General features: G+C 41.0%; 1 protein-coding gene across 3 annotated transcripts in view; it reads left to right on the top strand.

Moving 5' to 3' along the window:
- pals1a (protein associated with LIN7 1, MAGUK p55 family member a) overlaps positions 1-25,506 on the top strand; it is a 103,204-nt gene extending 77,698 nt beyond the window's left edge. For 2 of the 3 annotated variants that reach the window (XM_030443849.1, XM_030443850.1), the window contains 11 exons: positions 17,844-17,984; positions 18,909-19,070; positions 19,334-19,411; positions 19,579-19,762; positions 19,941-20,012; positions 20,710-20,781; positions 21,128-21,295; positions 21,383-21,472; positions 22,475-22,587; positions 22,698-22,808; positions 22,936-25,506. In XM_030443849.1, coding sequence (XP_030299709.1) covers positions 17,844-17,984; positions 18,909-19,070; positions 19,334-19,411; positions 19,579-19,762; positions 19,941-20,012; positions 20,710-20,781; positions 21,128-21,295; positions 21,383-21,472; positions 22,475-22,587; positions 22,698-22,808; positions 22,936-23,112 — 1,368 coding nt within the window. In that variant the 3' untranslated portion in view covers positions 23,113-25,506. The remainder of the gene's footprint in view (positions 1-17,843; positions 17,985-18,908; positions 19,071-19,333; positions 19,412-19,578; positions 19,763-19,940; positions 20,013-20,709; positions 20,782-21,127; positions 21,296-21,382; positions 21,473-22,474; positions 22,588-22,697; positions 22,809-22,935) is intronic. The other variant, XM_030443851.1, reaches the window with a different exon arrangement.
- The last annotated feature ends 601 nt before the right edge of the window (positions 25,507-26,107 follow it).

The following is a 26,107-nucleotide window of genomic DNA, read 5'->3' on the forward strand; positions in this document are numbered from 1 at the left end:
ATTTAAGTAGGCGGAGCTAAATGGTCCAAGAGGCTTTTTTGTAGAGCACATGGAGCTGGACTTGTGTGTCAAATTTCAGGTCAATCAGACTTACGATGTGAGGGGCGTGGCCTTCCCAAAAACGCATTTTCAAGCCTTGGTTACAGCGCCACCATCTGGCTGACTGGGCTAATATTTTAATAAAAGTCGGTCATCGTTGATCATCATTTCCAATCATTGGGCCAAGTTTCAAGTTTCTGGCCCATTCCAGCTCATGGGAATTTGAGCTCAAGCGGCAGACAACAAATAAAAATAATAAACCGGCACAATTTTACCCCTTCGGGGTTAGAACCCTAATAATAAACCAGCACAATTTTAGAAGGGCTCTACTCCTTCGGGGTTAGAACCCTAATAATAATATATACAACAAAACAGTAGAGAGATCAGAGTTCTCTCTGTCAGGCAGAGGTGAGAGATTTATTGTGTAAGGTGATGGCTTGTGGCAGGAAAGATTTCCTGTATCTGTTGTTACTACAGCGAAGCTGAAGCAGTCTTTTGGAGAAGGTGCTGCGCTGTCTGACCAGTGTGAGTTGGAGAGGGTGGAGAGGATAATCCATGATGGATAGCAGTTTTTTCAGTGTCCTCCTCTCCACCACAGCCTCCAGAGTGTCCTGTTTACAGCCAATCACAGAGCCAGCCTTCCTGATGAGTTTATTGAGTCTGTTGGTGTTGCTGAATGCTGCTCCCCCAACAAACCACAGCAAAGAAAAGCACACTGGCCACCACAGACTGATAAAAGATCTCCAACATCTTGCTGCACACGTTAAAGGATCTCAGCTTCCTCAGGAAGTAAAGTCTGCTCATCCCCCTCTTGTAATGAGCTTCAGTGTTAAGGCCCCCACTCACCGCCCAGACGTCCAACTGCCTTATCCGACCACTCTCCGACCACTCCGTTGCCTCTTGTCTGACCCGTTCGGCAGAAAAGTTGCATTGAACACACCACTTCGACGTGCTGCCTACACCACAGTAGCGTGTACGTTCTGCGCTTGCGCGAGATGCAATAAGCGGGTGGCGCTTGTATTGTGAGTTGTAAAGAGAGGATTATGCACGCAACTCTCTTAACTTTCGATCAAAACGAAACTTGGTCTGCAACAGTTCAGCTGTAAACACACAATAATACATGTTCAGAGAACAAGATGACTTACAAAAGGACAAAGGCATTTCTCTAACTGCAATTGTTTTGAAGGAATATTTCAGTTTTGTTTCAATTTCTAGTTCCAGAAGTCTTGTCAGGAGTGACTGAGCAGGTCAGACGACCTGGCTCTTCCAATCCATCAAAAATCAGAAAAATAACTTGAAATCCACATGTTTGAGTTGTATTTTCATCTCTACAAGAAAGAGACCTTTCAACTGGGATGATTATTTCATGCCATTTTTTAGGTTTTTGGATATTTTGGTGGAAGGCCGCGTTTGGTGGCAGGCCGCAGTGTTGTTAACATACCAGCAATATTGGATTACCTGGGTCTGTTCTGCCTTCCCAAGTACTGTCTTAAACAGCTAGACATGGCTACAAAGAGACTAGGAGAAGAAATGGAGGAGGTTAAAAAATCTTTGAACTTCATGTCAGAGGAGCTAAGTAAGGTGGCAAAGCAACAGGTGGGCCTACTGGAATTAATTAAAGAAGTGAAACAACTGAAGGCTGTGATCAAAGAAAAAGACAAGAAAATTGAAGAGCTTGAAAGAAGAGTAGATGATTTGGAGCAGTACACAGGGATGGAAGACCTTGTGATATCTGGACTTGAGACAACCCACCGTACCTTCGCACGGATTACAGCAGGGGACAAGGAGGGTGAGGATGCACCAAGAGGTGAACTACAAACACTTGAGTAGCAAGTCATCAACTTCTTCAACAACGAAGACATTCCTATAGACAGTCAAAATATAGCTGCTTGCCACACTATACCCCAACGACGGGACATCAGGCCCAACAGGCCCAACATCATCATTCGATTTGTGAGTAGAAAATACAAAAATGAGGTGCTAAAGCAGGCAAAACATTTGAAGGGCGCAGGGGTATATGTGAATGAGCATCTGACAAAGAGAAATGGTGAAATTGCAAGACAAGCTAGAATCCTGAAAAGGGAAAAGCGGATTCAGGACACTTGGACAAGGAACTGCAGAATAATGATACGACTAAATGGAACACCAGAACAGGCTAAAATGATAGCCATCAGAGACATTGATGAGCTTGAACGATACAAATGAAAATGATGGATCACATGGTAGAGAGGTGGCATAGTAGGGAAATGTCTAACATTTATTTTGTGTCATGGAAAACAGGTATATGGCGAAATACTGTCTGTGAGTGACAAACTATGGTAAAAATGTGTGAACACACAGATTTTAAGTTTTTTTACTTTAAAGATCACAAGCTTTATGAGTTGGAAAATGACACGGATCCAGAGATCCACTTCTATCAGAACATTGACATAAACTGTGAATATTATTCTGAAGATGAATTTAATTCCAGTATGAAGATGGAGGGGTTTTCAGTGATTCATTTTAATAGTAGGAGTCTCTACAGTTACTTCTCCAAAATTAAAGATTACCTTCAACACCTTCAACAAAAGTTTAGTATCTATCTTTAAATACAAGGAACCTCTGTCTGTCTGTCTGTCTGTCTGTCTCTTGTGTGTGTGTGTGTGTGTGTGTGTGTGTGTGTGTGTGTGTGTGTGTTCCTCAAATATCTCTGCGGATCAGGATCAGACTGACCTGAGAGTTTCAACATGGCTGCTGCGTGGTTCAAGGGTGTGCTATTTCGCTTTTGTTTGGACTGCAATGATACCGTTAATAAATTATTTCATAAATGCTTTACAAATTCCACAAGCATTGTCCACCAGAGCCACTACAGTCACGTGCGCACCAGAGCCAATCACTGCACACCGTGGCCATGCGCGCACCAGAGCCAATCACTCCAGAGCCCACCGCGACCCCCCACCTCCTGATTCGACGCACGCACGGGTGCTTTATACCTGCAGCGGCGCGAGCTAGAGCGATATATAGCCAGCAGTTCGCTCCCGTTCTGTGCATCTAAACTGACTGTTGTGGATAAATTACACTAAACGAGTCCGGGCCGAGTCTGTTCGGGTCTGAGGAGATCCGGAGACGCGTGGACAAGAAACTGGCATCAGATCTGTGGATGTTTGTGTGTAGCTAGCGGCGGCCCACCTCCCGATCGAGGCAACGGACCGGACTCACCGGCACGACCAAAATCGGACTTGGGGTAAATAATGTCCGCCACGCTTTTTCGCGAACATTGCCATCACGTTTGCTTTGTGTCTGGTGCAGAAGAAACGGTAAAAACGGGCTTTTGTCACGAAAGTGTCCAAGCAGCAAGTTTGGTTGTCGAGGAACAGGAAGTTGTGGGAGGGACGTAGGCAGTTGAATGACAGACAGCGATACTGAGAGTTGAGAGATTTGTGACATTTAGCGTGTTTGGAGTGTATAGTTAGTGTGTTATGTAGTGTTAAGTGTGTGGTGGAGTCGTTTTTTTGTTTAATGGGTCAAAACAATTAGGAGACTGCTGAATGAGCATTGCCTGCATTTAAATGTAAATAGTTACATGTAACTTTGTTAATGTTTAAAGGAGTCATCACCTGGTTTTTTACATATCCAGTCCCTCTTGGATCACTTTGGATCAATTCTTAAAACTTATTAGAAAATAAAAAAAAAAAATAAAATCAAACATAGAGCTTGTTCTGACACTTTTTCATATCATTTTTCATTCATTTTTTCCGTCTTACTTTTCACACTCGTGTTTTACATGTAAGACCTGAGTTTTAATGCTGGCGGTGACGATGTATGGCGTGAAAATGACAGAGAAATAAGCAGATTCGGCGTGCTCACTCTGGCTGAGGACGGCTGTGAGCCGATGCACATGCAAGTAGCCTCCTGTGGTAACGTCACCACAGGAGCAGAGTCAAAATCTCGTGCTTTAGGAACGCGCACTATTGTGCGCTATTCCTGTTCAGAAAAAGAGCCAAAGCGAAAAAAATAAGCCACTTTCAAACTCCAGCTTTTCAGGCAAGTTTCAACAGAGGCCCAACACCAATATGCATGATTTAACGAGAGAAATTGCGATTTCCGGGTGATGACTCCTTTAAGGTGTATGCACATATTTAGCAAACAACAATTTATATTTGCATTATAAGTGTTAAAAAATTGTTTGTTAAACATATTTGTGGTTTTCACAGTAAAAAAATCTAACTTTTCTACTCTGATTTTATGGTTTTTTTTTTGTGATTTTAGGTCCATTGTGTTAATACAGTATGTCAAAATAAAAAAGTAAATGCACAGTCACATGTGAGGTTGTGCTAAAAAATAATGACACCAAGTAAATAGTTTTTAAGGGGAAATATAATGGCAAAATCAAGAATAGTCAAAAACGGCCAATTATACCCTAGAATATCGGATTTCACAACAAACCTAAATATCCCTGACGTCCCACCTTCAAACACAGCCTCATTTGGCCATCCATGAAAAAGCTGCTTAACCTCCCACTTTTCTATAGGAATACATTTTTCTTACGGGCACTGCACTAGTAATAGCAATTTCAGAGACTTGGTTGAGCGATGAAAAAAATCTACAGGATGGATTAGAGGGTTATAAAATGTTTTGGCAAAATAGGAGTAATAAAAGGGGAGGGGGTGTTGCCCTGTTTGTGATGACTGCCTTTAAATGCAAAGTTATTGGGGATATGACCATTGTTATTGACAATGTGATGGAATGTATAACCATTGAAATTGAGGTTGAAAGAGCTGAAAATATGTTAATCAGTTGCATTTATAGAACACCGGGATCATGTATTGATCAATTTAATGAGAAGATTTCTGAATTTTATGAAAAACATAATGATAAGACTATTCTGGTTTGTGGTGACTTCAATATTGATTTGCTGAAATTTAATGATCATATGAAAACCGAAGAGTTTGTTAATATTATGTTAAGTTTGAGTTTACATCCGTTAATCGTAAAACCTAGCAGAATAACTAAAGATGCTGCAACATTGATTGATAATATTTTTACAAATGTAACTGATGTTAAAATAGTTAGTGGATTATTAGTGACTGATGTGAGTGATCATTTGCCTGTTTTTGTTGTGTTAGAAATGAACAAAAGGTTAAAAGTAGGAAGAAATACACAGACTAGTAACTTAGTTAGAATAAAAAAATCACGAGAGGCAATAATGGCACTCAAGGCAGACCTTATGAATCATGACTGGCAGGAAGTTTATGTAGACGATACTAATCAATCATATGATGCAATTTTAGATACATTTTTGTTATATTATGATCACCATTGTCCATTGAAAGAGTATAGACAAATTCCAAAAAAGAAGAGAAAACCATGGTTTACAGAAGGGTTGGAAAAAGCTTGTAGGAAAAGGAGGACAAGTACAAAAAATATAAAAACAAATTGACATCTATTATGAGACTGCACAAAAAAGACTATTTTGATCATTTGCTGCAAAAACACAAAAATAGCATTAAGGGTACCTGGAGAGTGCTCAATGGTTTGATAAAAAAACGTAGTAAAAATGATTTTCCAGCATATTTTGTAAATAATGACAATTCAATTATCGAAAATCCAGAAGAAATTGCTAATGAGTTTGATGATTTTTTTTTGTCAATGTAGGCCCAAATTTAGCAAGGGAAATTAGTGATGTAGACCATAATTATGATTTTGCATTCAACAGTAACAACTCAATGTTTCTTGGTAGAGTTTGTGAGAGTGATGTATTAGAAGTGGTACGGAAGTTTAAGAGTAAAAAATCCACAGATGATAATACTATTGATATGTCGCTTGTAAGGGAAGTAATGGATTCTGTCCTCAAACCATTTACTTATATATGTAATAAATCTTTTCAAACAGGTATTTTTCCTGATATGATGAAAATGGCTAAGGTGGTCCCAATTTATAAAAATGGTGACAAACATATTATATCAAATTACAGACCTGTGTCTTTGCTACCTCAGTTTTCAAAAATACTCGAAAAAACTATTTGTAAACAGATTGGATAATTTTATGGTGAAATATGAGTTACTGAGTGACCATCAACATGGGTTTAGAAGCAACCGATCAACATCCTTAGCCGTGATGGAATTTGTAGAAAATATAGCTATGGCTATAGATAAGAAACAATATGCTTTAGGTGTTTTTGTTGATTTACGTAAAGCGTTTGATACAATTAATCATTCCTTACTACTGCAGAAATTGGAGTGTTATGGAATAAGAGGTGTTACACAAAATTGGATAAGAAGTTATTTGAATAATAGGTTTCAGTATGTAAAAATTAATAATACTGTGTCACATTTTGGAAAAGTAACTTGTGGTGTACCACAGGGTTCGGTATTGGGACCTAAGTTATTTATACTTTATTTGAATGATATTTGTACAGTATTAAAAATTCATTACATTTGCGGATGATACAAATAAATTTTGTTCAGGACCAGATATTAAAGAATTGTTGTCAACAGTAGAAAAGGAGTTGATCATGTTAAAAGAATGGTTTGACATTAATAAGTTATCATGAAATGAAAATAAAACAAAATGTATGGTGTTTGGTGGTGTTAGGGCTAATTGTGAAATTAAATTATTCCTGAATGGAGTAAAAATTGAAAGAGTATATGAGATTAAATTCTTGGGAGTAATTTTAGATCATAAATTCAGTTGGAAGCCACATATAGAATATATTAAAAAGAAATTAGCTAAATCTATTGGTAGTTTTTACAAAGTAGGGGATTTGTTGAACAATAAATGTCTGCGTATATTATACTTCTCACTTATAATGCTATATATGTCATATTGTGTTGAAGTTTGGGAAAATGCATGCAGGACATACATAGACCCTATAATTAAACTCCAGAAAAGAGTTATCAGAATAATTAATAAAGCTTCCTATCGCGAAATCACTAATAAATTATTTATAAAGTCTGGCATCTTAAAATTCTTAGACATTGTACATATAAAAACATTAGAAATATTATTTCGAGCAAGGAATAAAAGTCTTCCCACCTGTATGCAACATTTTTTTAAATTGAGAGAAAAAAACTATAATTTAAGAGGGTTGTGTGTCTTTGAAATATGAAAAGTTAGAACTAATGTTAAATATAGATGTGTTTCATTTTTGGGAGTTAAATTATGGAATGGACTTAGTGATGAACTGAAATTGTGTAGATCACTGTTGAGTTTCAAAAAAACATTGAAAGGTAAAATAATTAAGGATTACAATGTAAAATAACTGAAATGTGAAATGATTAAGAAGTAAGAATTTAGTAAATTTAGTAAATTTTGGTGTTGTTTTTTCTTCCTCTTTGTATTACTGATACTTTGGGTTATTTCATGGATTGCACAGGATAGGCAAAAATAAGCCTTGGCTTCAGCCTATTCCTTTTTCGGTTACAGAGTTTGTTTAATATTTTTTTAGTGGAAGTCTGTATGATAATATTTGCCAGTTGATTGCACATAATTTAAGTATTTTATATTGTAACCGAAATAAAAATATTCATTCATTCATTCATTCAACTATTTCAGATAAAAACAGCTGCATACTAAACATGCAGCGGGGCATTACCAAACGAACACAAATTAATTCGTCCTGAATGGACATAACAACTAGTCTTGTGCCAGTACTGCAAAACATGAAAACGGAGAATGACGGAACGGAGTGCATAGAAGAACAAAGTGCACACAGTATTCCGCACCTCCCACACACCGCGCTGATTCGCTAGCACACCGCCAATCAGAACGGCCATTCAGTCTCTCCAAACGCTTCAGACGTCCAACGGTTGGGCCGGTGTGTTCCTGCCTTTACAGATTTAGATCTCCACACCAGTCTGTGGTTGATGGTAACACCAAGGTACTTGTAATCCTCCACCGCCTCCACATCCCTTCCCAGAATGCATAGTGGTTGGGGAGCCATCTTCCTCTTCCTCCTGAAATCTATCACCATCTCTCTGGTCATGCTGATGTTCAGCCGCAGGTGATTCTGTCCAGTCCACTCCATAAAGTTTTTCACCAGTGCCCTGTACTCCTCCTCCTAGGGCTGGGCGATTATGCTAAAAATAATAATCACGATTATTTTGATTGATATTGAAATCACGATTAATAAACACGATTATTCACTGATTTCAAAAAAAGGATTTATTGAGACACCAAAACTCAACTTTAAACATAACTTTTAGAAAGACAACCTGATAGATTAGTAACAAGTAAAAAAGTAAATGATATTAATATTTGTATGTTTGCGTGATGGCAACACGTACCGCTTGTCCAAAATCTTGACCAGTGTCTTGAAGCCTGGGTTGCTAACTGTACTGATAGGGCACATGTCCTCAGCTAGCATGAATGTCACAGCCTCCGTTATCTCTCGCTGTCGCCGGGAGCCGGTGGGATATGGAGCGGCATTGTAAAGAGTGTCGTCAATGGAGGACTGTGTTGCGATGGCGGTAGCGGTGGCGGTGGCTGTAGCTGAAGTTGACGCTCTTGCACTTTTTTGGGTCTTTTGCTCCTTCAATACTTTGTCATAGACCACTTTATGGTTAAATAAATTTGTCGTGTTGCCCTGGGGTGCAGACACGACAGTGTGACAGACTTTGCAAACAATCTCCTTCTGCTCCACGTCCGACGATTTGAAGCCAAAATGTCTCCAAATGACCGAAGTTGTCCTACCTTTCTTTTCAACTAAAGGCTCAGGCTGCTTTTCTGCCATGTTCTCAATCTCTCGTTCCACAATTGATCCACACACTCACTGCTGCAGCTGCAGGCGACACAGGTGCGTTCACTGTGCTTTTACAGCGCAGTCATTTGCATAGACGACACGCGGCGGCACGTTAATCTGCCTGTCAGGTAGTCAGTAATCCAGGAGATCATTGTGTTGTCGACACCCATCACCTGCAGCTTCTCCCCCAGTAGCAGTGGCTGAATGGTGTTAAAAGCACTGGAGAAATCAAAAAATGTGATTCTCACAGTAACCTCTTTCACACTGCCGTTTGCATGCGGGGATCCTGCGCCAATTCTCCGCTCCCTCCTCTGTGTGAAAGTTTCAGATGCGGAGAGGGGGGAAATTTCGTTCCGGCGCTGGTCCGCCTCTGGAGGTAGTATCAGGGCCGCATTATTGGTGAGCCGTCCCAGTGTGAACGGATAATCCAGAGGCGTAGAGTGAGGGCGTGTCGGTCTGGCAGTCTGATAAGGATACACAGGTCCTTCACTCAACTAAATACAGAGAAATGCCCCACAAAGCAACGTTACAGGACCAAACAACAGTAACGTAGTAACTGTAACTGTCTTTGGCAACTTATACGAGGAAAACAAATACCACAGCTGAACGTGGAGAAGCTTCGTCCTCCCGCCTTTTCTTCCGACTGTTCCTCACATTTCTGCTGAAAAACAGCGTTTGTCACTGGCAAAATCTTTAACTCACCGAGTGTTTGTGATGAAAATAAATCACTGCGATGGTCAGCCCTCCTGATCGAGACTTCAGTGGACTGTCCTCCAGAAAACAGCTTCCCCGCGAGTGACAGAGTCAGACAGCGTCCTGTTTACTGATGGAGATTATGTAGTTATGTAATTTTGCACGAAAAACTTAACTTCGTCACTTTCCAGGATGTTTGGTGGGTCAGTATCTCAATCACTACACATTATAACAACATCCACATGATTATAAACTGTCCGGACAGGGGAAACGCCTGGGAAACACCGACGTCATCAACATGACGCGTACCGTCACGCCTCTTTAGGAGCCGCAGCGCCGGCTTTCTGTGTGAATTACAGGCGGTAAGGCGGAGATGCTTCGCTCTGTGTGAATCACCATCGGCAGAGAATTGGCAAACGACCGCTCCGGAGAAAATGCGGAGACGCTGTGTAAAAAAGGCTAGTGCCTCCTCCACCATCCAGGTGGTAATGGGCTCGTTGCAGCAGGTAGATGACAGCATCATTAACTCCCAAGCGGGGCTGGTAAGCAAATTGCAGAGAGTCTAGCAGGGCTCTCACCTGCGGCCTCAGGTGGGCCAAGACCAGTCTCTCCAGCACCGTGATCACCTAAGATGTGAGGGCCACTGGTCTCTAGTCATTGAGGCCTGATGGTGTCGACTTCTTTGGCACAGGAACCAGGCAGGACATCTTCCAAAGCACCGCTATTCTCTCATGACCCAGGCTCAGGTTGTAGAGGTGTTGTAGGACAGGAGACAGCTGGATGGCACATGCCTTCAGGATCCTGGGGCTGATACCGTCAGGGCCTGCAGCCTTCTGCTGTTGGAGTCTCTCCAGTTGTCTCCTAACCTGGCCTGTAGTCACAGTCATGCAGGGGAGGGTGCTGGTGTCTTCAGTGAAGGTGGAGAAGGAGGAGAGGTGCTGTACTGGAGAGCTCACAGCAGGGGAGTGAGGGGGGAGGGGAGGAAGCATTTGGGGCAGTGGGGGTGTGTCGGGGTCTGGAGGTGTCGGGGAGACGACAGAAGGCTGTGAGCTGAACCTATTGAAGACCTCTCCAGGCTGCCTGTCTGTCTGCCGCTCACCTTACACCCAGGGATCTGCTGCATTCCAGTCCACACATCCCCTTTTTTTCACCAATTTCTTATTTTCAGCAGACAAAGATTTAATCTTGAACTCCAGGGGATCCACTCTAGATGCCAGCTCCCCTACCTTCTTCTCCACAGCTTGCACTGAAGTAAAGAGAGTTTGAATACTCTTCAAATTGTTCTCTATGGACTTCTCTATGAATTCCAGCTTCTTCCGTGCTGCGACTCAGTGAGCTTGTTAATGGCTGCCAGCAGGACAGCATTGGAGGGCTCCAACCTCGGCTCACGGTGCAAAGGTTTTTTTCTGTGGGCTACTGCTTGGAGAAGTTTCAGCCTCCACAGGTGGTTTGGCATAGGTATGGCACCGTTTAAGACTCTCTGCTGACTCTTCCATTTCCTCATCCTCTAGAGCAGGGATTCCCAAAGTGTGGTGAGCTGCCACCAGGGGGTGCGCGAGATGAAAAATGGAATGGTGGTCTGGTGTAAAAACATAACACAGTGTCTGTGCGTTCAGACCGAAAGCGCACGCCTTGTCCACTCCACCTAAGTCGCTTAGTCACCCTGTTCGTTATTGCTTCTAAATTTAAAGGGCCCGCACGCCTCTCGCGTTAAACACCACCACGCAACTACTGCTGTAGCACAGCCCATCCATTTACCGACATCGTTGATCACGGAAAGTTACTTATTGAACAATAACTTGATAACGCACACACACACACACACACACACACAGCCACTGGAGAGAACTGCTATTGCAGTGGTGGGAGTACTGGGATTTTTCCCGGTGGGCCAATCAATAATGGGCCGATGGCCAGCGTTTTTTAAATTTTATGTTCGTTCGTCCGTCCGTCCGTCCGTCCGTTCGTGCTGCGCCTAGACGTTTCTCTGTCGACCCCAAGAGAGTGAGAGATTGGGGAAAAAAATCTAACTGAGCTTCAGCGTCTGTCCGAGGAGGACAGCAACAGGGCCAGGCTGCCTGGTGGAGGCAGGAAGAAGTCTAGCGAGGAGCTGGAGATAAACATGCGGGGATGGGTGATCAGCAAACGGGTACGCCACGAGAGAGTGTCCCGCATGATGATCAGGGCGAACAAATGTCCGCCACCGTGAGTGACAGCAGAGATGAGGAGTTTGCCGCGAGTGCTGGTCGGCTGAATCGTTTCCTCCGCCACAACAACTTCACTTGCAGAAAGATGCCAGAGAATTCGAAGAGAAGCTGGCGAAGTTTGTGACATTTTCATCCCGGGTTTTGACTCAAAACCTGGGAGAAAACCCAGGCGCGTCGTTAGACCTGGGCTTTCGGGGCTATAGCCCCGGATGTTATGGGAATAGCCTCGGATCTCTGTGCTTTGAAAAAAAAAAAAAAAAATCCAAATATAATTGTCTGATAGTGAAAGGTTTTTATGTGGCTGCATATCGAACGGCCGGCAGCCTCAAGCATTGTCACCTGAGTCGAATAATTGTTGCAAATTCAACATCAGTATTATTCTTTCCCCTTCTATGCGTCAGTGATATTACCAGAGCCCGTCTATTAGCCTACTGTTTACCACTGCAGCGTTTATAACGGGGATGGAAATTAAACCCGCCACCCGCCAAATGCGGGTGAGTTTGTGTGCTGGGGGGTGAACTGAATCAGTTTGCCACTGTGGCGGGTTCATTCCAGTCAGATCTGATCCAATTAATCTTAATGATCGCTATCTTGGTTGGGGCATAACAATGCGCTTTCCACAACCCTAGAGCAGAGTCCTGCACGGGTCTTATTTTGCAAACCCACACCCGCCCGTACCCGTAGTACTTAAAACCGCATCCGACCCGTTTCCCAACAGTAGCACAAATTACATTCCGCACCCGAGCCGACCCGCTATAAATTGATACCGACGCCCGACCCGCACCGGAAGCAAAATTAAACTGACGCAATTTTTAAAAATGAAAGTAAGCCAGCGTGGGGAATGGGAGTTCTGGGAGGGCGCAAGCACGCATGAATGAGCTCATATGAAATATACCGTATTGACCCGAATATAGGACGACCTTGATTATAAGACGACCCCTCTTTTCAAGACTTCAGAAAAAGACTCTGATAACCAAAATTCATTCTCAATAACAAACTCACATACCCTCCTGTCAGTCTCTTGGAAGCGGCTGCTTAGCGGACCACGATAAGCTTTTCTCTTACTGTTAGCGTTTTCAGACGATCTTTTTGGACCCGCCATCTTCGGACGTTATACTCCCTTACTCCATATTTCTTGGCTGGCTGACAGTTGTTTGGCGCCTCCGCTGTATTGACCACCATTATCTTAAAATCAGCATCATAGCTCCGCCTCAGATGTCTGTTAACTTGCCAAACTTGATCCACTTTGCTCCGTAAAATCCTCGCATCTCTCCATTTTTCATCTCCTGTCACTTCTTCTCCGCTGTGATTGACAGATAACCCAAGCCACAGTGTCAGTGATGTCTCTACAATAAGCTGGCGCCCTCTGCTGTTGTGGTCGTGTAGCGACCCAGACAACTATCAGCATGTGTCAATCGTTAGACCCCGATTATAAGACGACCCCACTTTTTCCACATAATTTTCATCGAAAAAAACTTGTCCTATATTCAGGTCAATACGGTACATGCTTATCATTTTGAAATGCAGGCATATTTTTGTAGATGTGTCGCTAATGATTTTTTTTTTTTTGCACCTGATGCCATGAAAATGACAATCGCAAAACCCGACCCGCGCTCTCTAGGCGTCCGACCCGATCCACACCCGTGTCCGACACAGGACATTATTTTTCGCCCGTTTCATCCAAATTGTGCGGGTCAACAAAAAATGTACTATTAAAAGTAACTTATTTGATTATGAAACATTTTATTGTAACACTTGATAATATATGAATAAAATATTAATCGAAAAAGCTGGAAACAAGCTGATCCAAAATATAAAAGAGCCAAAAAAAAAATAAAAAATGCCACGGGCTTGTGGCATTTCAAGTGTCCGACGTTTGGTTCCGTTTGCAGCTCTTTCGGACAGGCACTGCCTCCTTCTCTGTGCTTGCTGCTGCTGCGGTGGTTGCGTCGCTGCTGCCCACCTTGTGCCGACTGCCGCGGCCGCTTTCCCCTCCATGTATTCTGCCCTCAGCTCCTCTGCCAGCTGCTGCAGGACTTTTCTCCGGGCTCTACTGCTGCTGGTGCTCCTTGAATAAGATGCGGGCATTGATCCCAGCCAGGTCAAGGATGTTATAGAAGACCCTAACTGGCCATCTTCGCTGACACAGACACCGAGGCAGTGCCAGTCCAAAAGAGCTGCAAACGGAACCAAACGTCGGACACTTGAAATGCCACAAGCCCGTGGCATTTTTTATTTTTATTTTTTGGCTCTTTTTTTATTTTGGATCAGCTCGTTTCCAGCTTTTTCGAATTGTATTATTATTTTATTCCTATATATTATTAAGTGTTACATTAAAATGTTTCATAATCAAATACGTTACTTTTAATAGTTAATTTTCTTGTTCTGAGTTTTCTCTATTAAAATCGTGTGTAAATATACAATAATTACGGTTTACTATGTGCGATGATATGAATATTGATAAATATATACATTTAAAAAACGAAATAACCCCAAAGTGTACATTTTAATAAGTTTAATTATAATTAAACTTGTTAAAGGTGCAATATGAAATATGAGCTGAATGCCGCCATCTAGTGTCTCAAGATCGTAGTCGCGACAACAAAAAAGTAATTCCAGCGGTCGGGTTGCCAGGTTTGTCTCTATTTTGAGACCTATGTAAATACAGATGGCTAGCTAGAATATTCTTTATTATAGCCGCTGACCGCAATGGTGAAAGTGAACCAGCAATACTGGACAGGGCAGGAGGATTGAGCCGCCTCCGTTTCCTCCGTTTACTGGGTGTAGAGGTCGATGGGTCACGATCAGTATTCTCATATCTAGGATCAACGTGATATAATGAAAATAAGTATAGCAGAGGAGTTTGACCGACAGGTAACGTTAGCTAAGTTAGCAAGTGAGTTAGCTTACCGATCCAGGAGAAAGTTTGCCATTTCCGCGTGTGTTTTGATGCCGTGGAAATCCTTTACCTGAGTCCATCGAGCGTATGCTTCACCGATATTTACTCTGGTTTTTGCTCTTCTCCGGTCACTCAGCTGCTGGGACAGATAACGCACCATTCGCTGGGGCTCTGAAGAGCTTGCAGACTCCGCCATTTTACCCAGTGTCAGCCTAGCTTTGCCGAGTTTTGCCGAGCATTGCCGAGGTTGCGAAATTGGCAACCCGCAATGCCGGCCGCTATTTGGCTAGTACGATGTAAACAGGAAGTCATTGTCGAACCCGTCAAAATTTCTTAAATTATTTATTTCAGACTAAATATAATTTTTCAAGGAAGCGCATTACTTTTAATCTGCGCCCCTCTAAACGCCCCGTGGATGTATTATATTTGAAAAAATATAGCTTTTAATAAGCATATTACATATTCAACCTTTAAAATGTACACTTTGGTGTTAATTCATTATTTTGTTTTTTTTTGTTTTGTTTTTTTTTTAAATATCATGACACAATGAATGCATTCATCACTCAGTTGGGTATTTACCTGACAGATTATAGAGTTTAAATCTAGCAGTCCAAATGACCGCTTACGGCCGTTTTGGTAGTGTTGAATTCCGGCCTGTCGGACACTTGAAATGCCACAAGCCCGTGTGTGGTAACTGTGAGGAGAGAGGGGGTAATCTGCAAACTGTGACCAGTAATCGCAACGGCTCTTTTTTTGTTTTGGATCAGCTCGTTTCCAGCTTTTTCGATTATTATTATTATTTTATTCCTATATATTATTAAGTGTTACATTAAAATGTTTCATAATCAAATAAGTTAAACCAAATGACCGCTTACAGCCGTTCTAGTAGTGTTGAATTCCGGCTCTTCTGAAGTTCAACTGACACTTTGGTCACGGGGGGATCCGTTGTGTGACAGCGGAGAGTCAGCAGCTGGATTTTGCACCCATGGTCAGTAGAATTCTCATCTCTGAATGAATGTTTGGTAGGAACCAAAGTTACGCGGGTGTTTCTCAGTGAAACTGTCAAGTGGGACGTCTCATGACAAAGTTGTTGGTCATGAAGGAGGAGAGGGACCAAGAGAGAGTGAGGATTTGGAGGCAAAAGAGACGGAGAGAATAGGAACGGATCAGGGAGAAGAAAATGAGCGGCAGTCAGGACTTGATGCGCCGGAGGAAACCGAAGAGGAGGGAAAGAGATGGCAAAAAAGAGGTGATGAGGGTGAACACCAGAAAAAAAAAGGAAATATGATGAAAATTATCTGGGTCTGGGCTTCACGTGGATCGGCAATACAGATTGCCCAAAGCCTCAGTGCGTGGTGTGCAGTGAGGTTCTAGCAAACAGCTGTCTGAAGCCTTCTTATCTCCGTCATTACCTGCACACGAAACATGGCAATATAAGTCAAAAGCCCCTTACATTTTTCAAAACAAAGTTGGAGGAGTTGCAGAAAAGCCGCAAACAAATGCAGTTTCATTCATGTGTTGGATCTACGAAAGACGCATTACGGGCTTCATATCTGCTCAGTTACAGAGTAGGGAGAAAGGGACTGCCGCACACAATTGCCAAAGACGTGCGTTTGCCAGCGGCCAAAGAGATGGTGGAGTGTATGATTGGAGAGAAAGAGGCAAAAAGTTGGACATGATTCCTGTTTCCAATAACACTGTTTCGCGCCGCATGATGCCATGTCTGAAGACATCCTGGCTACACTAGTCAGCCGTGTGAAGAAAAGTGAGTTTTACTCTCTGCAAGTAGACGAGTCTACAGATGATGCAAATCTGGCCAATCTTCTTGTGTCTGTCCGTTACCTTTTTGAAGGAACGGTACAAGAAGATTTTTTGTTCTGTCGGCCTCTTGCTACCAGAACAACAGGAGAGGAAATCTTCAATTTAATTGACGTTTTTATGAGGACCAATGGGATCGACTGGGAGCGCTGTGTGGGAATATGCACAGACGGGGCAAAATCAATGACGGGGAAACACACGGGGCTTATAGCTCATATTAGGAGAGTCTGTCCATCCATCAGCTGGTTACACTGCAGTGTTCACAGAGAGGCCCTCGCAGCCAAAAACATGCCAGCTGATCTACTTGCAGTGCTGAACGATGGAGTCAAACTGGTGAACTTTATCGAAGCTCGCCCGCTAAATTCAAGAATATTCACACTGTTATGTAATGAGATGGGCAGCGAACACAAATCACTGCTGCTGCACACAGAGGTGTGTTGGCTGTCCCGTGGCAAAGTGCTGACAAGGCTCTTTGAACTCTGGCACGAACTGCAGCAGTTTTTCGAGGAGAATCCGTTACATTTGGCCTCCAGTCTGCATGACGAAGATTTTCTGAAGATGCTCGCCTATCTAGCGGACATCTTTTCAGCTCTGAATGAACTCAATCTAAGTCTGCAGGGAGTCAGTGTAACTGTCAACACACAAGACAGGATTGAGGCAATGATAAAGAAGCTACGGTTCTGGGCGAGTTGTGTGAGTGGGATCACACACCTGTGTTTCCCTACGCTTCACGAGTTCTTGGGGGAAAATGACGTTGATATTATTGACACAGTGTTTCTAAGTACACATTAAAACGAAGTGTTATTTGAGATAATTTGTCTGTTTTTGTCATGCCAAAAAATGCAACAGCCACATTGTCTTCCACCATAGGTTGCATAAACTAGCAGCTGCCCTTTAAGGTAATTGGACTGTATTTGACAAGATTATAAAAAGTAATTAGGCCTAATGGAGATAAATAGAAAACATTCATAGTTTGTGTTACGTAGGACAATACAGATAACATGTATAGAATGCAGAAGTGTTACAGCTACAGAAATCTTAGGTTAAATTATAAGGTTCCTTTTTCATAAGGGAAGGACAGCCATGTTTCGGCATGTCTACTTGTAATAGAGAGTGTCCAACTTCATAGCAGCGTTTGTAACCCGCCCCTGCAGTGGCCAGCAAATCTCGCTGTTGCAGGAGGTCAGCTGGAGTTCAACATGAACGCGTCTTATGACTGACACTGGTATCACGGGGTAAACTATTCTTCGGACGCATATGTTGTAAGTCACTGTTCACGCCCAACTTTGTGCTTCGCGTCACGACACAGGTTTTCGCCTACCCCAGCGGTAACTTTTTTGAAAAGAAGGAATATTACACATCCCTTTCACATAGACAAGGTGGCAGATTGCAGCCTTTACCTTGCTGCAAATTTGGCACATTTTCTATCTAAAAGGGGCTTGTGTGTGTTTGCATTTTGTGTTTGTAGTCATTGCTCCTGGCCCATGACGGCATAGCAGAGAGGGAAATGCAGCCTGAGCTGCTGCTCACCCAAGGAGAAACACTGACCCAGTGGGGAGGAGAGACTGTCAAGATCGCTCGTATAGAGAAAGCCCAAGACATACCACTGGTAAGATACAACACTTATTCAGATTTGAAGGAGAAAGACACTCATCTATAGAGAGCTCCAGCTCAGCTATTAATCCACTAGCATTATGATGACTGGAATTCTTCTGTGGGAAGTTTGAATGTTTTTCCACTGTCTGCATGGGTGTCTTCCAGGTGTGAGTTTTTTGTCACAGTCAGGTTAGATAAGGTTAATAGGAGTGAAGTGTAATGGTAGCATAGCTTATATGGCAGAGTTGTGATGTACAGGTTTCCACCTGCTTTGTGCTAGAATCACCTATCTCCAGCCAATCTGTGACCCTGCACTGGATAAGTCGGCACAGATAATAAGCTTATTGGATAACAAACCCTTCATGATCACTAAACCCACTAATTCTATTACTCTATTAGCTAGCAACATTTGGGAACTATGTCATTTTAATGGACAAAAAAAGTCTGAATTATTATAAATGCTGTAGTGGGCGCAACTCGAATCGAGAAAATAACTCAAAAGTCTGAAGACTGGGTTAGGCTTACAAACCTTCATCTCCAGATGGAAGAAAAATTAGTTGTTTAGACCCAAACAATTGTCCCATCATCATGATTAGTCTAGTTTTATTGATGAAAATAAAAATTGTAATGGAAAAATTAATTCCACAAATCAGAATTGTATCACAATCATCTGACAATGCTATATGATTTTTTTGCCATTTCGTGCAACCCTAATTTGAAAGTAAAGTAAAAGTGTGTCAAGTTATCATGGTATTGAGGCCCTCTTTTAAATATTACACACTGATTTTGCTCACAGTTAAATATAATTTAAGCTTACCTTTAGGATAAGTAAACTTTTAATAGATGTGTCAGTAACAGATTCATTCATAAAATGCTTTCCTCCGTGGAACCAGTATACAGTAAATAACAGTCATGTCTTTCTGTATGTCTCCTGTAGGGGGCAACTGTTCGTAATGAAATGGACAGTGTAGTGATCAGTCGCATTGTTCGAGGCGGAGCAGCTGAACGGAGTGGACTACTATCTGAAGGAGATGAAATATTGGAGATAAATGGCATCGAGATGAGAGGGAAAGATGTCAACCAAGTCTTTGATATTCTTGTAATTATGTATATATAACACAGTTCATTAATGTAGTGATCAGTATACATCTAAAAAATAGCCTTGTTCTACTGTCCAATATCTCGTTTTACCTCCATCACACTGATTCCTTTGTGTCGATGGCAGTATTTACTGCTGCTTTCATTACATGAATAACAATAGCATAAGAGCAACAAAGCAATAAGGTTAAATGCTTACAGTATAGGTGATGAAGCCAAGCTGATAAATAAGAAGGGCTTTTCTCTTTCTCTTTCTTTTGTCAGGCGGACATGCACGGCATCCTGACCTTTGTACTTATTCCCAGCACTCAGAGCAAACCTCCTCCTATCAAAGAAAATGTGGTGAGTCCTGCATCGGAGCAACAATTTTATAAAAGTAGAAATAATGGTAGATAGTAGAAATAATACTCCGTTGACAGAAATTAGATTCTAAAAGTTGATTTCCTGTTGGAATATAAACCCAGTCTAACTTCTCATGAATCTCCATGTCACTTCTGTCTCTCCTCCAGATCCATGTGAAGGCACATTTCGACTATGACCCATCAGATGACCCTTATGTGCCATGCAGAGAGCTTGGCTTGTCCTTCCAGAAAGGAGATATTCTCCACATCATCAGCCAGTCAGACCCCAACTGGTGGCAGGCTTACAGGGATGGAGATGAGGATAACCAGCCACTGGCTGGACTTGTACCAGGTACGTCTATCTGTCTGTCGCTCAGATCTTTGTTTTGTTTGTTTGGTGGCTTTTGGTTTTCATTTTAAGACTGCTTAGTGAAATGCAAGATGGTTGGTTGTAACTCCACTGCATAAAAGTCTGATCCACTGTGTTCTGAACCATGTGACTGCTCTTTGTTTGTTTTTTTCACCCACAGGGAAGAGTTTTCAGCAGCAGAGAGAAGCCATGAAACAAACCATAGAAGAAGACAAGGAGCCTGAGAAATCAGGTTAGTTCCACTATAACTCTTTCACCTGATGACACTCAGTGTGTTTACATGACACTCAAGAAAACCGAATTACTGGGGTAGTCCGACTATGATCGGATTTTTAAAATGCATGTATACACCTTAGTCTGACTAAAATCGGACCAGATCGGATTTCTCATTGTCGAATTAAAACACCTAGATTATCCGATTGATAGAACGTATACATGCAGGAGTAATGGACTATCGGATCGGATTTTGCATTCTGTGCAGGCGCGAGATTTCTTTCCCGGGGCCGTGAGCAGGAAGTAGAAAAATGGTGACGGCGGCGTCTTTCCTCCAAAATAACTGCAAGCAAGATCACCATTGTGCATCTAGTTTGTGTAATTATCATGTACACCATATACGAAATGTACAAAGATGTAGCTTCATCTTGCTCTTCATACGCCATCTTTATCGAATGCCGAGGCAGTTTGTTGTTGCTGGTGACGTAAAGAGGTCAGCCGGATATCGTACCGGGATATGACATGCTTCGGCCAATAATCAGATTTTCTCACCGGCATGTAAACTCGGACAATTGCAGTTGTCTGATTGAGTAGCATAGTTGAACTATGGCTGTAATCCGACTAAACTGTGCATGTAAACGTACTATGTGATTAAAATTATTGTGTTCATGAATGAGCTTAACAGTGTGAAGTTGAAATCGTCTGCTTGTTTTTAGGGAAGCTGTGGTGTGCAAAGAAGAACAAGAGGAAAAGAAAGAAGCTGCTTTACAACAGTCACAGGAACGATGGTATGACCTGTTTGCCTGTCTTGTAGGTCATCAAATGTAATGGGGGAACAACACTCATCTGCATATAAACATGTAGTCATGCATGCTTAATTGTCAGGAAATAAGGTTTACGACATCGGACTTAATATTTCCACAAACAGTGTTACCATTTTTATTTTAGTATCAGCTTAGAGTTGGAATAGCTGTTGCGTGATCAAACCCACTTGTATAGCAAAAAAGTTTTCTTTTTGTTTCTACCTGTCTTGTTTGATATTTTCACTTTCTCCTTCTAATCTGTCTACGTACAGTTTTTCCTTTTGACCATAACATAATTTTTTCATTCAGTTCTTTCTTTTCATTGGCCCAGATGCTGATAATGAGGAGATTCTCACCTATGAGGAAATGGCTCTCTACCACCAGCCAGCCAACAGAAAGCGGCCAATTGCACTGATCGGTCCAACTAGCTGCGGTCAGGCAGAGCTAAGGCAGAGGCTGCTCAGCAACCAACCAGAACGGTTCGCTGGAGCTGTACCTCGTAAGACTGACAAACCCACACACACACGCTGTGCATTAAAGCATACACTTCTATGTGTTCTTGTTCTAACCTGAGTGTGTGTTGTAGACACCACGCGGAGCCGTCGAGAAGGTGAGCTGAGTGGTCGGGATTACCACTTTGTGTCTCGTCAGACTTTTGAGGCAGAACAGGCAGTAGGTAAGATTTTGTTACTGAATACTGACAGACATGAATTGATTATTTGGTCGGACAGTCTTAACTTCAACTTCGGCTTCAATTTCTTTAAAGTGCACATCACCGAGAGAGTCCCTGTACACCTAACAAGTCAGTTAAAACAGGAAAACATAATATTACATGTAAAAATGCACACACATTCTTAAGCACTCATACACATAAAATACACAAAGAAAAGTGTCATGTGACTGCGGTAGGAACACAGACAGTGAACTCTGTGGCTGTTGGGGTAGAATGAACATTACAGCTATGCAGATAGGCACTACGTGGAGTATATACAGAACTGTGTGTAGAAACTTTTTATAATGCCTTGCATCATAATAATCCAGTAACTAGAAAAAATTTCAGATAGTGATTGCTCATGGAACACTTCAAAGACAGACTACACAAGCCAAGTCATTTACATAGCACATTTCAAACACTTGTAAACTGCGTGCTTTATAGTGAAACACAGAAAAACATTTTATTATTTTAACTAATCATTTTATTGCAATTGGTGTGCATTAGTCTTTAAATCCATCTTTGTTTTCCTTATATCCCTTGTTTTTGTTTTCAGTCACTTGTAAAGCACTTTACATTGCATTTTCATTTGTTTGAAAGGTGCTGTACAAATAAAGTTTGATTGATTGATTTTGTTCAATGTGGTTTGACTGCAAGTCAAGATTAAAAAAACAACAAAAATATTGCCGTTCCTTGCTTACGCATACAGTGACGGTATCATAATCCTGGAACTAAAGTGAGCCCTTGGTTTGAAGGCTGAAGTATAATATGAGGCTGAAGTATAATTTTCAGACTGAACTCAGAAAATGAAATGTTACAACATCACAAGCAATTTGTGGTACGTCACACTGTGTAGTATAGTGCTATAAATATGTCCAATTGATATAGACATCTTTTTCCTAGTGTAAAGAAATGATACAGTGTCAACACTAGAATAAATATGTCATTCTCTCCTGTTTTTCTCAGGTAAGCTGATTGAGTCTGGTGAGTTTGAGAAGAACCTGTATGGGACAAGTACAGACTCTGTGAGACAGGTCATCAACACTGGAAAAATCTGTGTGCTCTGTCTGCACACACAGGTTGGTACACACATGGACTGAGCAAAGTGGCAGAGAGAGTGGAGAGAGAATCTGAAATAACAGAACATATGTTCAAAAGTTACATTCTTTTTGTGTTCTCGTGTGCACAGGCTCTAAAGGTGCTGAGAAGTTCGGACTTGAAGCCTTACATCATCTTCATAGCTCCACCCTCCCAGGAAAGACTCCGAGCCTTATTGGCTAAAGATAACAAGAACCCAAAGGTTCCTGTCTAACTGTCTACACAGTCTGTTTGCACTTAAATAAATAAATAAGTAAATATCATTGGTGTGTACATCTCCAAAAAGTTGCCTCCATAATATGTATGTGTGTGCTGTGTGTTGTAAACAGCCCGAGGAGCTGCGCGACATCATTGAGAAAGCCCGGGAGATGGAGCAGAGCTGCGGTCACCTGTTTGATGCAGTCATCGTCAACATAGACCAGGACAAAGCCTACAGTGAGCTGCTACGACTCATCAACAAACTGGATACCGAACCCCAATGGGTGCCCTGCTCATGGCTGCGTTGAGAACACATGAACACACACACTAGTTATGGAGTAGACAATGGAGCACACACAGAGCAGAATTTAACAAACTGTAAGCTAAAAATTTTTGAGAGTTATGGCGGAGTATTAGGGCCATTGTTAATTAAAAATGAATTAAGGATCTTGAGAGTCACAGTTTTGTGTGGTAAGATTGTCTTTTTATGAAAAAATTTCCTAATATTACAACATAATGTTCTTTTACAACACAAGGTCATAATATTATGATAAAACTTTACAAAAACAACCATAATATCACAATATTTAGTAATTGGTTATGACTGAGGAAAAGACACAACAGTATGAGATATATTATTTTTGATTGTACAAAAAACATACAATTATAAATATGAGTTCTAATTTTGTATTTTTTTAAAAGGCAAGTCATAATATTACAATATAGAGTCAGAATTTTATTTAAAAGATGAAAATTTCTGATTAAAGTTTGATTTCATTGGAACATATCATTACAGGGAAAAGGAGGTTGTTTTTAGAACAAAATGCTGTTTATTGTAAAATTGCATTTATAAGTTGGCATATGTATGTTTGAGTATATCTTGACAGTAATATATTCAATCACATGTCAACACTGTATAGTAGCTATTAGAGTTATGTTACACACAGAGCGTTGATGTGCACAGTATGCAGTCGTTCCTGACTGCTTTTCACAGCCTTTTTAAGAGAAGTCATGAAGCCCAATGGACTATATTATGCGATACTATGAATGTGTTCTCAGAGCTCTTTGGCTCAGCTGCCTGGAGGTAACCAAGTTCCAACTGTGCCACAGCCGCTGCCTCAAACACACCCTGTTGTGTAATGTGTGCATCGTGTAATTGGTTTAATTTCATTTCAATATACTACAATTTAAAATAATAAGGTGCTTATTAGTGAAACATGACATCAGGTCATCCATATATCCGTATTTATTAACAGCCCTGAGCTGTTTATTATATGAGTCTTGTAATATTACATTACAACTTCAGTTTTTTAAATATGAATTATTTCGGTAAGATTACATCATTATTCCATTATATTGCGGCTTTTTCTAATAAATCCATGACTTAATTCTTTAACTCTATTGATAAAATGGGACATTTTAACATTACAAATTGTTTTCTCATAAAACTCAACTCATTTCTACAACTTTTTTACTCATAAAATTAGTGTATTTTCTCATAAAAATTACAACTTTATTGTCAGAATGCACACAATCAGCATCTTCTAGAATGTACAGTATTGACCTGGTGGCACTGGAAATTATAAACACATACAATTTAAAGTTTTTGTCTTTTAACTTTCCTGAAAGGGAGGTAACCCTCAACAAACCAATCTTGGATGGTGCCTTACTCACCAATAATATATTTTGTTCAGCAGGGACTTTTATATGATACTGATCTCTTTGTTTATCACCACAATTCTTAATAAGACCAAAATATCGACCTTTTTTTTTGTCTGTTTTAATTTAAGAGTATTTTTTCTCAGATGTGTGGGTCCTTATTTGTGATGCATCCCTTGACTTCATCCTGTGCTCATATCAGCCATAATATGATTAAAAATAATTAAATTATGACAGTCAGTTATTTATTATTCTAACATTCTGCAGTACTGAGAATGCATGTAATGATTTTTATTAAAGCTTTTTTAAAAAATGTTATTAAACAACTCTTGCTTGAAACAAAGCACTTACAAATCAGGGCCCCTGGTGAGGAATTAAAATGAAAATCACACATGCACAAATAGAAATCCACACTGAAGCACTGCATTATTGCAGTGAAGAACACACTAACACACACTCTGTACCCATTTTACACACCACAGCAGTGCATACGATGCTGACTGTCCTCTTTGCTAAGGAGTCGGCAGCCTTCCTTGGACTGACTGACTGACTGGCTCTCCCCTTAAAACGTACACTATTGCAATAAACACTAAAATTAAAGGACCTGGCACTTGTTACTTCCTGCCTGCCTCTGATCACATTTGATTAGAAACAGCCTCTGAGTCTGAGGAGTTACTAAAGCCTGAAAGTTGTAGTCTTTAGTTGTGTTCCTAATCAGTGCATTATGCTGAATGTATTCTTTATTTTGCGTGTGTGCATGTGCTTGTTTCTGTACACTTGTCTTTGAAGACGGTGAAGTATTCTTGTGACCTAAAGTAGACCTGACGCCATATCACTGTTATCACCTGGTAGATCATTTATATATTTGTAATATTAAAGATAGGTAAGTCCAAAGAGCACCAATGAGCTAACTGGAATTAACTGCATTGAATGTAAAGTTTATTGATACCACTTCTTGTTTATCAGACATCACTACTTCTTGAGAAAATCAGATTTATGTATGAATATTCACAATGAATAAATGAATAGATGATAGAAAATCACTGGCACTGGCATTTTTTTCTTTTGTCTTTTATGTTATGTGTGTGTGTTTCAAATTCATATCATTTTTAGTATTCCCCATCCCCTCTCTTCAAGCCCCTTACTCTTTAAACAAATAACGGGGACAACAGGTATGTGTGTAAGACACACAGGCTGTGTATTATTATTAAACATTTTTTTAAAAGATTTCTTTAAATACATTTATTTTTCCAAAGCTGACCCAAATCTCTCAATTATAAACATTGCCTACGCACAAAATGGGCGTATGCTACTTGCCATGTAAACGTGTTTTATAAAAACAAACCTGACAGGAGAATGTCAAGTGCCTATGAGCATTTTGGAGGCAAAGGGTATTGGCAACAGGGTGAGGTGGTAAATTGAAGCAGATTGTAGAAATTAAACGTAAGAGGAATTATTCTGCACATAATCATACATCTCACAATTGAATGATTGTGACTGATCACTTAATATCAAATGTTAATTATAGATCCGTTCTGTTCCGTTTTCTTCCGCTTTTCCATGAGGGTCGCGGGGATGTTTTATCCCCCTTTTTCGGGGGGGGGGGGTTACTGGGGCCAAATCCAGTTGGGAAGGCCAGGGTAC

The sequence above is a fragment of the Sparus aurata genome, chromosome 16 (genome assembly GCF_900880675.1).
Source record: "Sparus aurata chromosome 16, fSpaAur1.1, whole genome shotgun sequence".
Classification (NCBI taxonomy): Eukaryota; Metazoa; Chordata; class Actinopteri; order Spariformes; family Sparidae; genus Sparus; species Sparus aurata.